This window comes from Staurois parvus, unplaced genomic scaffold (assembly GCF_062004578.1).
Source record: "Staurois parvus isolate SC_StPar_1 unplaced genomic scaffold, SC_StPar_1.0 ptg000327l, whole genome shotgun sequence".
Lineage (NCBI taxonomy): Eukaryota > Metazoa > Chordata > Amphibia > Anura > Ranidae > Staurois > Staurois parvus.
The window spans coordinates 4973702-4991034 of NW_028318123.1; the positions used below are offsets into that span (position 1 = coordinate 4973702).

The 17333-nt window shown below is 38.0% G+C and overlaps 1 protein-coding gene across 4 annotated transcripts in view; it reads left to right on the plus strand.

Moving 5' to 3' along the window:
• Window positions 1-16936, plus strand: part of CDKL5 (cyclin dependent kinase like 5) — a 434956-nt gene extending 418020 nt beyond the window's left edge. For 3 of the 4 annotated variants that reach the window (XM_089683897.1, XM_089683898.1, XM_089683899.1), the window contains 3 exons: window positions 2130-2252; window positions 9151-9270; window positions 12242-16936. In XM_089683897.1, coding sequence (XP_089540023.1) covers window positions 2130-2252; window positions 9151-9270; window positions 12242-12622 — 624 coding nt within the window. In that variant the 3' untranslated portion in view covers window positions 12623-16936. The remainder of the gene's footprint in view (window positions 1-2129; window positions 2253-9150; window positions 9271-12241) is intronic. The other variant, XM_089683900.1, reaches the window with a different exon arrangement.
• Window positions 16937-17333: the final 397 nt, after the last annotated feature.

Here is a 17333-nt window from a genome sequence, read left to right on the forward strand (position 1 = left end):
AAGATCATAAGGAGCGCTATATGAGAAGATATGCTTCTGTGACCTTTTATCCTAAGGTCCCAGTTTTTCAAGAATTTGGGAATTTGAAATTGGGCCTTGGCATAAGAAAATTCCAAGAGGAAATTGTTGTTGAAGGTTTGAATAACTGCCTGGATTGATGGAGGTGTTGCGAGACTTCAGTTCCATGCATTCACTAGGCGAGCAGTTATGAGAGTATGGATGAGGAATACTTTCAAATTAGAAGGAACATCCGAGGTTATATGTATTAGTTAACCTGGGTATATTAAATTAATGAATGTTGCTGTAAAAATGTAAGATTTTTGAAGTAGGTGCAACCTTGTGTCAAAAGGATCACAATCCGATATATCAGATAATATCAGCTGTTCCTTTAACAATCAGATGCAGCTCTAACTTGTAATGACTGGTGTTCAAATCTACCAGTCCCTCCCTGTGTCCAGCTATCTCTATGACTAAGCCCTATACAGGGCGAAACGCATCATAGCCATGGACCCATGTTGGGAGTGTTGTTTGAAATGTTCCAGTGTAAAGATTACTGAGCTGAGATTGGTGTGTGGCAGACGTGTTTTTTTTGCTACGGGATTTGGAGCAAGGATGAGCTATTCAGCTAGAATCTGTAACTGGAGCTGTGTGAGAGAGTCAGATGGTATTTTGGAGCAGTGCCGTCTAATTTTTTTTACTGTATACATGTGTGTTCTCCACGGATTTACATGGGTTTGCTCCCATAGCCTACACATAATAGTAAGTTTATAGCCTTCTGACTAAATTGACCCTATTGTTAATCTGGTTTGGGCAGAATGCTACAAGCTTAATCCAGTAAAATCTAATACTTGCTTTTGAAACCGTAATAAATTCAGTATTCGGTAGTGATATACAGTACACAAATACCACTGCTTATGTACTTTTAAAATCCAGATGATGCCTAATTAACATATTAGATACACCTGTCTTATCCTAACTGAATTAAAAGCCTGTTTGAGTGGATATATTCAGTAATAACAGGTAAATCTAATAATTGCATATAATATTTACTGAATTGAACCTTAGCTCACCCCGGAATAACCGTGTGGGGTCCCCTGTGAAATTGCAAAGAGACAAGCAAAAAGTTCACCAACCTAGAGCATCATCCTAAGGGTAGTTTAATTGGATAAAAGCATACTCACAAACAATGTGTACTAAAACCATATGTCAGGCTGCAGTGGTAAATTAGACCCAGAGAAATCTCAAAGGGGTGCCGTCCAGGTTTCAAGAAAAGCCTTACACGTTTCGAGGGAAACTGTCTTCTTCAGAGCCAAATGTGCAGGATCTCTCACATTTTAAGCATTGTTTGTGAATATCCTTTTACCCAACTAGGCTGTTGCGCTTTCTGTTTGTCTCTTTGCAGTTGCTATCTGAACCACCCTAGCTGTTTGAGGGCAGCAAGGCCTGACATACCTGGTTGTTTTTTATTCAACATACACATACAAGTACTGTCCCTGGTCCTCCTATATTAGTGTTGCAAAAGGAATAACGCTGGAGGGAATTTATCAGAAGTGGCAGAAAGATGGTGCCAATGGCAGCGTCAGGAATCTATTGACTTCCGCTTCTTTTTCTTCTGCTTCTTTTTGACAAGTGCGGGCAGATAGCTGTGGCCAGTGAACCTGTACACTTCAATGATGGGTTGTCAGCAGCGGCTGCAGCTATTTGTTGCTGTTTGCATAAGCAGTGACTATCCAATAGCTGATGCACACACTTTGTCTGCAGTAATCACTGTTGGATGCACAAGCCACTCACACCTGTCAAAAACAGCAGCAGGAATCAGTAGATTCCTGCCGCTGTCATTTTCACTGTGGAAAACACCCATGCAAATATAGCCTTAAGCTTTGTTCCAGTTTTGATGAATTCCCCCCACTGTGTTGCTCCAGGAAACCACTAATGTCCTTGCTTCCATTCTGCCCACATGGTACTGGAATGAATTATTGGTTAGATTACTGCTTAGATATTCACTGTGAATGCATGCGTTTATATTTCATAATGGTATCTAATGCAATAGAGGTCATTTCCTGATTATTACAAGGTTTCATTACAAATGCTTTATCAATGCATTAGTTTATTTGTATCTTATGTTGCAGACAGAATCCACAGAGTCTGAGAAACCGAGCATCAAGAAAAGCCTCTTCCCTCTTTTTAGTTCAAAGAACAATTTAAAGAGTAGTTCTTCTTTGAAAAAGCTGCCTGTAGTCAATCTGCCAATGGTATTTTTTTCTTTAAATAAGCTGGCGATAAAACATTAATACCTCTCCCATCACATGAAACAGCATGGATATGGGCTGTCTAGAGACTTTGTTCCTTTCCAAGTAACTCATTCTTGCCACTATTTCACAAAACTTTTCCAATGCCAGATGAAGCAGTGACACTAATTAATCATCGCCACCCCACCCCTTTTTTTTTTTTGCTTAGCTGCATTTGGCAGCTCTGTATTGCCTCATTGCCACCAAACACTTAAGGGAGATTTTGCTACACTCACACCCTTAGGCTCTATTCACACTAGGCCATTTCAAAGCATGGGTGGAATTCCTGCAATTCTGCCTGCGATTTGAAAACACACTGTGAAAATGTGAAACCGCACATTCGCGTGTTCAAGTGCCATTCATTTCAATGTCACCTGAAAAGGTGAGGTGTTTTTGTCGCGATCATGTTTTTCCACGCGACAAATGTGCCGCAATCGTGTGACCAAAATCGCAGGCCACGCGACGCCCAAAAAAGGTTCTGGAAGTGTAAATGGAGCCTTAGGGTGATGTTCTCATGCCTTGATTAAGCATTTTTTTATTCTGCTTGGGCTATCTAATAAAATGCAATGAAGATCTGAAGAGTGCAGTAACCCACGGCAACCATAAGAATTCCTCATCTTATTGTAAAAATTTGCATATATGTGCTCAGCAAACAGCCCCTGCATTACTTTTATCTCACAGGAAGAATAGGCTTTTAGCTAAAAAAAAAAAACTGTACCCTAGCTACGCTAATACCCCCCTTCCCCCATGCTTCTAAGATTGATAGGCTAGGTTGCCTGCTGATGTGCCACTAGGTATCCTAATTGTTATGTGATGCTGCTGACATCAATTCATTCTCTCTTTTAAGCCTAAAGAGCTGCTTACAATAGTTTTGTTTTTTAAACTTCTGTCAAACCATAGTAGATGCCATTAGGGTTTTCCAAGCATCAGTTAGCTTTATCTAAAGCAGTGTTTATCTCAGCTCATTAAAAGTATGTACCCTTTAATATGAAAAACAATGTTTACTGAGTACCTCTTGGCATGTGTTATAGTATCTCAAGTGCTTTACTATTAGTATTGTAGTATATAGTAATGTATTTGGAGAACTATTTAGTCAAATGTTCAATAGATTTGATACGTGCTACACCTCCTATCATCTAATAGACTTGATGACATGACGTTCATAGTAGTAAATGGTCCCGTATGACATCATTTATGATGTCAGATTAATGGCACAGGGTTGTTGCTGCAGATGGGCCAGACAGTCCAGTCTCATAATTGTAGTAAATCTTCTGTAAGGTGTGACACGTGAGCGACAAAATAGATGTAACAGAAAAGTTTGTTTTTGAAAACAGTTGCAAATTAGGAACATTTAATCTTTCCTATCCTTTGTCACTCAGTGCTGAAAAAGCATCTTAGAAAAGCTATGAGCATTTTAAATTCGGCAGACAACTTGACTAATTATCCTGAGCAGCAAAAGCTTTTGCTGAGAAAATGAGCTATCACTTTTAGAATCTAGCAGTTTAGGGGCACTTCTCAAGCAGTTCTGACACAAGTGTAAAGCTATGGGAGTATGCCAAGCCAAATAATTCTGTAGACATGGTGGGTGCAATTTTGCATCACATGGGGCCAAACTTTGAAGGCAGTTTCTAACTTGGTTGCCAGGAGTTACTGCACTTAAAACATAGCACACATTTCACTACCATATTAAAGCAACCCTAAAAAAATGAAACAAATCTGGACTTGCAAAAGAAGACACTTTATATTCACTTGTCCCACCATACGGTATGTTCCTCTGATCTTTGCTTTGTTCATCCATTATGACTGCCAAAAATATCTTCACTTTGGACACTTCCAGGAGTATCGGATCCCTGCATCCCTCACCACGCACTGTGGTTCCTTCCTCTGACCCATATATCTCTAATGCGTCCTCTAGTGATATAGGGACCAATGGAAGGAGCCACAGAGCACAGGGCGGTTGAGACATCTGACATGCCCGTAAGTGTGTTCAGTGTGAAGAGAGTGAATTTATTACAAGGCAGTGAAAATCGATTGAAAAGCTGGACAGGAAAGCATAAAAACTCTTCTTTTGTAGACCTTGCTTTGTTACATATTTTTAACTAAGCATCAGGGTCATTTTAAGTAAGGGCAATCGTTTCCTACTTTACTTTATATTGCATTATGTATACTTGTTTCACATTTTCATTATACAGTAAATTGAATGCATGCATAGACTCCACACTACTATTCAAAATACAGTATAATGCATAGTAAATATATAAAAAAGTACATTATTTAATTTTGATAATTTTTCCATATGTTGCCATTTAGTGTAAACCGAGAAACACAATATGTACATGTCTATAAGTTACTCATAAAAATGTATCCACTCTATATAATACTCTATTGCAAGATCCAATGTTAATTATTCACCTGTAATAGCAAGATTAGCAGACTTAAAGGAGAACTATACTCTTGTATTCACTGAAGGGGGTGCCATCTTAGCCTTTATTTAAACTGCAGTTGCCGTGGTTGAGAGCTGACATATGCACACTGGCAACCTTGGCAGTTATCGCCAGAAGCATGCCTTGAATGTAGCATACAATGCAGATGGGCAGGTAGACAGAAATGAAAACATTTCAGAAAACAGCATTAGTAAGCAAAGGATTTAGTAAAATTAATTGAACATTTCTAACTTGAGCTTTCTTTTGGAAAATCCTTCAATTGGAGGGTTAGTTACACTTTTAAAAGGATTCTTCCTTCCTAACAAATCTGCAGGTGAATTGGATAATAAACCTGGGAAATTATATATATTTTGTTTCTACATCTGTTGTGTTTGTGCAGGATTTGAACTGTCATTTGGGTCCAGTTTATATTTTGTTCTTTGCCATGGCTAAATTGTAGACACACTTTTTGGCAGTTGTCTATGGGATGTTCAAACATTCCAAGAGTTTATGGTTATTCAACAAAAGATTTCAAACTATATTCTAGTGGGCACAAAGGAGACTTCAAAAGCCTGAATGGGCATAAGGAAATTAAGTTAATTGTTTTATTTACAAAGTTGAGTATCACTGTCCTAGACTAAAGTAAAACTGTGGCTGGGCTTGGACATTCAAATCAGTTCATATTCTTATAAAGCAGTAAACATGTCTTAAAGCAAACCCTCTGACCGCTTTAACTGTAGGTACAGTAGAGTACAGGAGAAAGTACCTTCAGATTGATTGCACCGGCTCCATAAATTTTGCTCCCTCCTATCAGCAATGAGTTGACAACACACCAGCCTTCTAAATCTCTAATGTTCACACAGAGCAGTGAACAGGTAAAAAGGGAGAGAGCAGATTGCTGGGACCCAACTTTAAAGGAGAAGTACAGCCAGTTAGAAAAAAAAGTGTAAAAAAAATGACATAAAATATATAAAAATAATATTTTTTTTTAAAGCACCCCCATCACATTGGCACACACCTCATATAAAAAGCGAAATGTAGGGCAAGCACATGTATGTAAACATCAACTGCGCTACACATGTGAGGTATCCTTGTGAATATCAGAATTAGAGCAGTATTTCTAGGACCAAAGTTCAGGGTTAACTTTAAACTTAAAGGCTTTTAAACCATCACCTATGGGGAATTTTGGGTACCATAGTTCTTTGTGATTCCACAGGCATGCACAGTTTTAAGACTTGACATTTTTAGTATCTATTTGCTAGCCACAACCCCGTCTTTTATATTTTAACAAAAAATTGGGTGTACTATTGTGTTTGTTTGCACAGAGCAGGTAAGCATACCCTCTTTTGTTTTAAAGCAAGAAAAAGAATTTCCTATAAAGTCACTCAAGACATTAGTGCTTCTGCTGGAAGAATAGAAGAGCATTGCATAACAATACCTGTAACTACAGAGGACAGCATGAGCTTGTTTTAAAGCTTATTTACTGCTTGTTAAAATGGCCCTATCACTGTACAAAACATGTTCTACCAATGTATACTCCATGTTACCTGCTGCTCACACCGCCAAACTTCTCTCCAATGCTGACTAATCTTTGGCTCAAGTCTGCAATAAAACCAACTTTTCTGGTAGTGTCGGTCTACGTGGTCCACTGCAGATGTCACTGGTTCCTTCCTGATGACCTTTACATCCGCACTATCTTCGAATGTTTGAAGGTCAGCAGCAGGGAAAAGTGAGAGCTATGGGGGAACCATGGAAATTGACACTCTCAGAAGTGATGATTTTAGTGCAGACTTCAGGAAAATACTGAGGTGTTCAGTGACATAGACAGCAGAAAAAGTGAATATGCACTGTTTTGACAGGTGAGACTTGGTAGAAAATTCTTTCTATAGCAACAGGATTGCAGTAAGAATATGAAGATAAATATAGCCCTCATAGTTCTACTTCTAATAAGAAAGGTAGAGTTGAACTGTAAATCTTGGCTGTATTTTGACATTTTACTACATTAGACATTCATTTTCTGTTATACCCCATGCACTTCCAAACAAAATCCAAGTTTTAAAACTTCTTTTCATCATGCTCAAGCTGACTGTTTCCCTCACAAAAATTTAAATTTTCTCTTTCACTTTCTTTTTTGCTCGGAACTAACAGCATGGGTGGTCATTGGGTGGTGTTGAGATCTGCATGGCAAACACTGTCTTTATTTCTGGAAAAAGGGAACCTATTGGTTAAAATCTGCTTGGAAAGATGGTACAAATCATGTGACTTTATAAATTGTTTTCATTTTCTGCAGTTATGTTACCTGTGCACCAGTGTCATTTGTTAGCTTCCTTGAAAACTTCACGCACATTGTAGGCATTATTATCAGCAATTAATAGTAGAAAAATGCATCTCTATTATTAATTGACAGCTAGAACTAAAGCCAACAATTTTTTTGATTTGTTTTTTTTTTACTTTTATAGAGTATGAATGGGTTAGAACCTCTGTCAGGTTTTATTGCTGTCTGTGTCCCCTTAGGAGAGGTTTCTTTGTTGTTCCTGTACTAGAGACATGGCAGAGAGTAAAAAGGAAAGCTCCACATAGGAAGGGAAAATTCAACCATTGACAGTTGTCACAAAAATAGATTTCCCGATTGGAAGATTTCTCCTTACCTTATGTTCCAATCTGGATTTTCCCTTACTTTCAGCCTTTTCATATGGCTGCTGGGGGTCTCCCCTGACTTAATATGTCAATGATAGGTGTCACCAGGGCCAACAGAGAAGTTAAATCACTCTAATAGGGACACATAGAGGAATAACAATGGATTAGAGAATTATATGTGGACTGCAGAAGAGCAGAACCTCTTTCAGGTATGATTGCTGTCTGTATCTCCGCTGATGAGACCCCCCTTATTCCTGACCGAGTGACAGGTACTTTTAGAAAGAAAGTGATAGGAAATCTTCTTAACTCAGCTTTTCTCAACCTTTTCAGCAAAAGGGTACCCTTGAAATACCTTTATGGTCTCCGGAAAGCCCTGCTAAAAATTACTACATCTAACTCATGATACATTAGCGTGATGGTCAGAAGGAAGAATGCTGCTTACACTTGTTGTCATTGGGAAGAATTGCCCGCTTACAGATCACTAAAAGGACCAATGGTGTCAGTAGAAACTTATCGAAGGCAGAAATTGCTCATTGCTCAAGGAACCCCAAGCAACTTCTGGAGGAACCATGGGGTTCCATGGAACCCTGGTTGAGAAACCCTGTGTTAGCTGGTATACAAATGGCTGTAACCCTTAAAGAGTTTTTCAATCTTTCCCTACTTTATCCAATACTAAAGCAAGATTTTATAAGTAGCTGGGCTTTACATTTCAGATGGGCCAGTGTGATCATTGTCAAGATTGTAACTTTTATTCCTAGTTTGCCTGTAGCCCGGGACATTTGCTTTCGGTCTGTAGCACACTGCTAAATAAATGAAAATGTGTAATTTACTAGAAATGCAGATAATTAGTAAACATATTTAAAAAAAAAAACAGCTTGGGTTATCCTTAGCAATACAAAAATATAATATTTGCTCTGAATTATTAAATGATCACGTTTAATGGAAAAGTATACACAATACCACATTTTTAGCTCAACTAATGGCACAGAACTGCCTGAGAGCAGGATGTTATTTAAAATATTAGCAGCTGTTGATATCACAAAAAGAAACAACTGAAATATATTGTTCTATAGTAACTATATTGCACAGTGGCAATACCCAATAGAAACCATTTAAAGAATATCAAAACTTAAAACACAAATGTAATAGATTGCAGTTTACCAGTCCTTCGACATAGAAGCCCTATTAGCTTTTTTTTTCCCCCAGGCATTTTTCATTTATTTTCACCAAGCAATTTTGCCAGTAACACACTTCCTTTACTAGGGTGTCGACGTTCACAGGACAGGAAATGTGTTCGGATTACAGCAGAACACCTCCCCCTTACCAGTTCTGTAGCCCACAGAGATAGCTGTAAACAATGCTAACTGATAAAATGGCAGCACAGGTAGAGAGCACAAGATTTCTGGCAGGATCAAGTACTTGTGTTATACCTTTTGAACATCTATAACAAAATATGGTATCGTCAATAGACTAAAAGGGAGCAAGTAAGAGAAATACATTGTTTGGGTTTACATTCACTTCAAATTATTCAACATGGAATATTTATTTTTCCCATATAGAGAGGGTTGTATGATTTTAAAATGATAATGGGGTTATGTATTATATCCCTTCTAGGTTCAAATAAAACTTAGTGGATTTATGCTTGAGGTTTAACTGCTGTAAACTGAATATCACTGTCTGAGACTTGAATAAAACCCTCTGTGGCCGCCACATATATTTACAGTAGGAAGGTTTACAAATGACACTGGTGCTTTTTTTTGTATATTCCTGGTGCAATATAATTTGTTTTATTATTGTATTAGATGCCTAATACAGAAGGTCAGGAACATCTGGCCATACAGAAAGGTGTCCTCTCCTCCAGTCACAAAAGCAGCCGGCACAAGGAGTGGCGCCCCGACAAGATGGGAGAAATCCACTCACATGTAAGTGTTTTCCTACTTTAAAGCTTTTTGGCTCAATGATTCATAACAACATTTTGTTATCCAGAGCAGCACAAACTCTGGTTCTTTGTATACCACAAATGCTATTTGTTTTGTTTATATTAAAAGTGAACTGAAGTTAGAGGTTCTTCAGGCCCTCCCAAATTAAAAGTCAGAAGCTCAAAATGCTGTAGCTGCTGACTTTTAATAATGTTTACCTGTCCAGGCATCTAGCAGTGTCCTCACCCGGGCCAGTTCTTCATTGGTCTTCAGGTCCCCAGCACTGCCATGGTAACTGTGTGTATCCAGCTGTGATGCCTTGGGGCTTTACAGCCCACTCCCCCACCGTAAGCCACGCTATGCCCTATAAATGATCCTGCAGCCTCTGGGACCTGTGACGTGTCCCTAGAGGCTGTGGGCGGGCATTGTTGGGGGGGGGGTGAACTTCCTGGCAGATGTGGAGTACCTGTCAAAGCCAGGTACCAACTCCCACAAAATAGGTCAAAAGTTGAAGAGGGGAGGTAGAAAATTAGAACTTCCCTTTCGAGGGTGAAGTTCCACTTTAAGAGATGATATATATGCAGTGCCTTGAAAAAAAATTCATACCCCTTTAAATGTTCCACATTTTGTCATGTTACAACCAAAAATGTAGATCTATTTTAGTGGGATTTTATGTGATAGACCAACACGTAGTGGCACATAATTGTGAAGTGGAAGGAAAATGATAAATGGTTTTCACATTTTTTTACAAATATCTGAAAAGTGTGATGTGCAATTGTATTCAGCCCCCTCGAGTCAATACTTTGTAGAACCACCTTTCACTACAAGTCTTTTTGGGTATGTATCTACCAGCTTTGCTCATCTAGAGACTGAAATGTTTACCCATTCTTCTTTTCAAAATAGCTCAAGCTCTGTCAGGTTGGATGGAAGGCATCTGTGAACAGCAATTGTCAAGTCTTGCCACAAATTCTCAATTCGGTATGGACTTTGGGCCATTCTAAAACATGAATATGTTTTGATGTAAACCATTCCATTGTAGATTTGGCTGTATGTTTAGGTTCATTGTTCTGCTGGAAAGTGAAACTCCACTCCAGTCTCAAGTTTTTTGCAGACTCTAACAGGTTTTTTTCTAAGATGGCCCTGTATTTGGCTTCATCTTTCTTCCCATCAACTCTGACCAGCTTCCCTGTCTCTGCTAAAGAAAAGCATCCTCAAAACATCATGCTGCTACCGCCATGTTTCATGGTGGAATGGTGTGTTCAGGGTGATGTCCAGTGTTAGTCTTCCACAACACATATCGTTTTGCTTTTTAGCCAAAAAGTTCAATTTTGGTCTCATCTGACCAGAGCACCTACTTCCACATGTTTGCTGTGTCCCCCACATGGCTTCTTGCAAACTGCAAATGGGACTTTCTTATGGCTTTCTTCTTGCCACTCTTCCATAAAGGCCAGATTTGTGGAGTGCACGACTAATAGTCGTCCTGTGGACAGATTCTCCCACCTGAGCTGTGGATCTCTGCAGCTCCTCCAGAGTTACCATGGGTCTCTTGGCTGCTTCTCTGATTAATGCTCTCCTTGCTCGGACTGCCAGTTTAGGTGGATGGCAGGTTAGGTGTCTTGGTAGGTTTGCAGTTGTGCATTTTCAGATTGAACAGTGCTTTGTGAGATGTTCAAAGCTTGGGATATTTATTTATAACCTAACCCTGCTTTAAACTTCTCCACAACATTATCCCTGACCTGTCTGGTGTGTTCCTTGGCCTTCATGATGCTGTTTGTTCACTAATGTTCTCTAACAAACCTCTGAGGGCTTCACAGAACAGCTGTTCTTATACTGAGATTAAATTACATGCAGGTGCACTCTATTTACTAATTAGGTGACTTCTGAAGACAACTGATTCCACTAGATTTTAGTTAGGGGTATCAGAGTAAAAGGGAATGAATACAAATGCACGCCACACTTTTCAGATATTTATTTGTAAATAATTTTGAAAATAATTTTCCTTCCACTTCACAATTATGTGCCGCCTTGTGCTGGTCTATCATATAAAATCCCAATAAAATATATTTGCGTTTTTGGTTGTAACATGACAAAATGTGGAAAATTTAAATTGGTATGAATAGTTTTTAAAGGCACTGTATATATAAAATCAGTCAGATGTAAGTGTAGGTTCCTGAATTGTCTAGCAACTTCCTGTATTTTTTGAAAACCGGAGCGAAAAGGTTATTACTAGTAGCCAATCATGCCATGCTGCAGTGCAGTGCACATCTGCTGTCAGTGAGCATGCCAAGAAGAAGAGAGAGTAATGTGAACATAGAGATGACTGTGCTGTTGCTTTTTCACTGTCTAGTCAGCACAATGGGGGTGTGTTCAGGACCAAGCTCTGCTGTAATTGTAGTGGAGATCAAGGACCCAACTATGCTGTCTAGCAGGAGAGTTTTGATTGCATTTACAAATCTCTTGAACTACCTCAATAGCAGCATGTCACACCCCTTCTTAACAGGCAATTTTTTAGTTTTAGTGCTGTAATAGTTTGACTGACAGTTACTCAGCAATGCAATAGTATAAATTATTGTATTATTTTTGTTCAATTGGTGATATTTAATAACCTCTGGATTTTATTTCCCCTAGACTGATGTCAGATGGGCAACTATGCCCCTATGTGATCCTGCTGCTGCTAATTTTGACAATTCACCAGTGGCAGGATTGCTAAGAGGCTGCCTGTGCCAAGCTCAATACTGCCATATTGACATGCTCATTATATTCTCACAATTCATACCTTCACCATCATTGGGAAAACTAAATCATAGTCCTTTTGGTCAGACCTTTTATAATATGTACATGTAATCCCATAGTGGATAATGGGCAAAGGAACGTGTGATTTTAACTTTCTCAGATGTTATTGGTTACCGTTTGCTATCTTATGGGCTGCTTAGATGTATGCAACATCTTCACTCACAAACCTGTTACTTTGCAGAGTCAGCCTCTAAAGTCACTTTGGAAACTCTTACACCCATCATCATCAAACCACTCAGTTCCCCCAAATTCACATTTCCAACCTTTACCAAACCAACCGCCTAAAACACCCAACTTCTCAGAGGCCAGAATACACCCAATGGGTCAACCTTCCAGCTCCTCCCATCGACAGGAGGCGCAGTCAAAGAGTCGGCAGGGCCTGCAGCTTCCTGGACAGCCGGAGTCGCATTGGCATGTTTCCCCGGTAAACAGAGGGACAAGTGAAGGAGCTTCTTTTCCCGACCAGTTGGCATCAAAACCTGGACAGAATGGGCTGCCTTTTAACCGGACAAAAAGAACCCGATTGCCAAATTTGAATGACCTTAAAGAGACTGCTCTTTAGTTGACTTCTTTGTGAAACAGTCAGTGTATACATGAAAATGAGTACTGGGTGAATAGCAATTTGGTGAAAGAGCTTCAAAGGGATATTTAAGCATACCTACGGCCATCCTAACTTAAAAAAAGGAAAGTAAATCTAACAAAAATTTAAAAATAAATTTTAAGGAAAATTGGCCTTCCTGCCCTGGCCAATTTTCAGGTTTCAGTGCTCTCATAATTTGAATGACAATTGCACAGTCATGCAACACTGTACCCAAACTAAATTTTTATCATTTTGTTCACACAACTAGAGCTTTTTTTTGGTGGTATTTAATCACCACTGGGGTTTTTATTTTTTGCTAAATTAACAAAAGAAGACCAAACATTTTTTTTAAAAAACCCAAGTTTTTCTTTTTTTCTGTTACAAAAACTTGCAAATAAATAACTGTTCTTCATAAATTTAGGCCAAGATGTATTCTGCTACATTTCTTTGGTGAAAATAACCCAAATCAGTGTTTATTATTTAGTCTGTAGGAAAGTTATAGAGTTCACAAACTCTGGGATATATCTGAAAATTGATGAATCCTGAAGTACTGACAGCCAATCAAATTTCGTGAGGCCCAAGAATGTCAGAACAGTACAGATATCCCCCAAATGACCCCTTTTTGCAAAGTAGACAGTCCGACGTATTTAATAAGAGGCATGGCGAGTTTTTTGAAGTCGTAATTTTTTTGTCATAATTTTTTGGAAAGAGAAGAAATTAAATACATAATTTTTTTTTACATACTGTCACCAGTGCAGTACAGCGACATCATATAACTGGTGTGGCGGTGATCAGGGACACTGACTGGTGACATTTTATTTTTTAATTAAATTTTTTTCTCTTTTTTTTTTTTTACGATTTTCATTTAATTTTACGCTATGACCAAAGTAGTATAATGTTACATAGTAACATTGTACTACTTTGGGGAAGTGATCAGTATATGCTTATATCAAAGAATTTCTTTGCTTTAAGCAAGCATTTAACTGAATGAAATCGATCCATTCAGGTTTTTTGTTGTGATTAGCTGTGATTGGCCACGGCTAATCACATGACACAGATGGGCTGTGACTGGCCCAGTCTGTGCATGTGATCGCTGTGACCAATCACAGCTAGTGACACAATTGTATACATTGGATGACATGAAAGGAAGCCATCCATTGTTTACAACTGTCATGTGACCTGCTGTGATTGGTCACAGCAGGTCACATGGTACTGGCCGGTACATAGATCTGTCATCGGCTGTGTCCGAGGTACACAGCCGGTGACAGATCTCACCACAGTGCGGCCCTGCGGGCACGCGCAAGGCGCGATCCGGGAAGGACGTCATATGACACCCACCCGGATCAACGAGAGTTCCGCTCGGGGCAGTGATGTTTACCTGCTATGGCCAATATAAAGGGATCTCATGCTCTTTTTTTACTTTGTTATTTATTTTATATGACAAGACAGGCAATTGTATGAGCAGTTTTAGGTGTCTGATCATTTATATTCCATTTTTTATTAACTCAAGCCTTATCTCAGAGTCACCAAATCTCAGATTTGATTCATTTTGCCAAGCCTCACAGTTTTACTGGTTGAAAAGTAATAATTCCCCTCATAATAATTATGGTATGCGGGAGGTATGTGTAAGTAAGTACTTATAGTTATACTGATATGTGCAATATGCTTGTGTGAGGTTACACTGTGCCGCAAATCTACCCACAAATACTTTTGTTGATTGTCTGGTTCTCCGCTGCCAGTTTCCTCGTGACATTGGAATGTGCAATAAGTTAAGAAGATAATGTCGGATGTGTATCTGAGGAATTTTACCAATTCCATGAAACGAAGAGAACCCCCAAACCATTTTTCCCTGTTTGGCACCCATCTATTTATAGGAAAGAAACGCGTAGCCTTATTAAAATACAATGCTATTTTAGGCTTAAAAGCTAAAAAAAAGTGAATTTATCCAGATAAAGGATTTTTTAAGGAAATAACACTTCCATATTTGATATTTTTTGTAAAATGTATTTATGATTAATTCTTATCATAGAGTCATATCATTGTTACAACGTCAAGTTATTTTGAGCTGTTTAAAACATTGTGAAGCCGTACAACAGCAAAAGTAGTTTATATAAAAACTTACAGTATAACATTTATATATTGCATTAAAAGTATTATATATATAAAAATCTATAATTATATATATTATCTGCACACTCAGACATTTGTGTGTGTAGTTTGTTTATATGTTAAATTAACTGTAATTTTTATATCTATAGGCATATATATAAGAAGGTATTGTTATGATGACAACTCTGCCATATTTTTATACATTTGTGCAGTATTAATGTATGTCTAATAAAAGGGAGTAAGGCTATGGATGTCAGTGTGCCTGCAGCAGCATGGATCTTGTGTAACTGCAAGAGCAGATTCGATTGATTTATTTCGACAAACTTAGGAAACTAAAACATAACTGCTCCTGCTTTATGTGGCTGCTGGGACAATGCAAAGAGCTGCTGAAAGGTAAAATGACCTTGCAATTTAATATGCTTTTTTCCCAGCTGGAAAGGCAGCGATCAGTGGACGTAACTCAACAGATATTCATTCTACCACTCATACAGTAGGACATAGACCAAAGATTATGAATTACATGCTTTTTATTTAGGTTGCATTTCCAAACAAATTATATTTTGTGTAATACAAGGACAAATGCATAATAATATTGAACAATGAAACAAATCTAGATATTTGTTTTCTTTTTCCAATATATTTTGTAAATGCTTTGCTTCTGCCTTTGATTATCTATCTATCTATCTATCTATCTATCTATCTATCTATCTATCTTTTAGTCTAGTCTGTCTTTCTTTTTAATCAATTTGTCTTTATTAAAAGAATTGTTTCATACAGTCTGTCACTCTGTCTGTAAATACATCCATTCTACTGTATGTATCTCTTATTTATTATTTTGATTAGAAGACAGATATAAAGCATTTACAGGGTTAAATATCTTAACTATCTTTACAACAACAGCGGTCAGGGGTTAATCTTTTAGAGACATATATTATATAGCTTTATGTTAACAGAACCAACGGGCATTTTTTTTTCATTTTTCCTGTCTATATACATGTTATAATGGTCTATAGAATGTAACACTGTATATCTGAAACAACAAGCAATGCTACTGTTGGTTATATATATATTGTATTCATGACGTGTTTAATAGCCTGCAAAGAGTTGTTACTGTTCTTTTCAGAACCATGTTTATTGTACGGCTATGTTTTGTAAAGGGCTCATACCCACTGTCTGTGGCCAATATAGTTGTTTCTGCTTGGGAACATTAGACTTACTGCAGCTATCTATGGGCAGTTAAAATACTTGCAGAAATTACTACTTAACACACCACAGACATTGTGCATGCCATGCCCTGGTCTATTTAAAGTGGATTTTCCTGTTAAAATGTATGTCCCCTATTTACAAATGACCCTTCTGTGTTGTAGCGCTGTGGGTATCCTCTCTCTACAGCTTCCAGGTCTACCGGTATGAGGAGCTGCAGATACAGTTGTTATCTGTAGCATCACCTACTGGTATATTGATATCTCATCACAACTATAAAGCACTGGATCAGAATGCTCATCTACCTGTCCAGTGGGCACTGTTAACAATTTGACAGTTATTGATGGTTTACTAGGTGGCTGTCAGATTTAGGGTTCTCTCCATGATACAGCACAAAAGAGTCTTAAGTAGGTTATCAATTTCTGTTTAAACTGTTTCAACAATACACACAGAATGAAAGGGCAGAGCAAATGTTTGTTTTTATTCGCTAATGTTTTAAGGGGACCTGCCAAATATATTTTGCAGTGGCCTTGAAGAGAAATCTATGATGGAAATACTAGCCAATGTATAACCTGATGGAGAAAACTGATTAATGCATAGCCACAGCTTCAATTTTACTATCAAAAATAAAACCTAAAAGTATATTTTTATACATATATTTAAGACCTTCCTTCATGGAATATGGATAAATTTTTACTTACATTTTTAATGTAAAAGAGTGAATATATGCAATGCAAAAGTCTAACGTAGACAGTGAATATTCTGCTCTGCTAAATCTGTCTTAATGTATTTTTTCTTTTGGCGGTAAGCTCTATTGGAGATGGAATTTGAAACACCTACCTGTGTCTACAATGAGATGTGAATGTCTGTATAAATCTTCTGAGATGCTATAAGGACTATAAAGACAATCACACAGCTCAAACCTTGCATTTAATGAAACTCGTTCAGAAACACTGTCCAATAAAATGTTTGTTTTAAAAGAAATCTCGTTACTGAAACAGATTATTATTGATTAACATTCATGGTATTACTTTATTGAAATCATTTCATAATGTGGCAATAGTTGTGAGTGTTTTGTCTGATTTTTTGCATGGTATTTGAATGTAATAGAATCAAATAGTATTGCTGCCTTAAGAATAGTTTGTGAGGATATTAGATGTCAACTAGAAAAGCTACAATTTCTGGGGAAATTGTGTGAAGTGTTCTTGCCTCCACCAGTAGTCTACAACTGGAGTGGGCGGCTCCCACTCTAGTTTTGAACATTCCGCCATTCATTCCTATGGGACCAATTTCACCACAAAAACGCCGATATTTCATAAACCAATTGGCGAAACGTTCCACAAAGTAATAGCACACCAATCGGGAACAATCCGCACGTTTC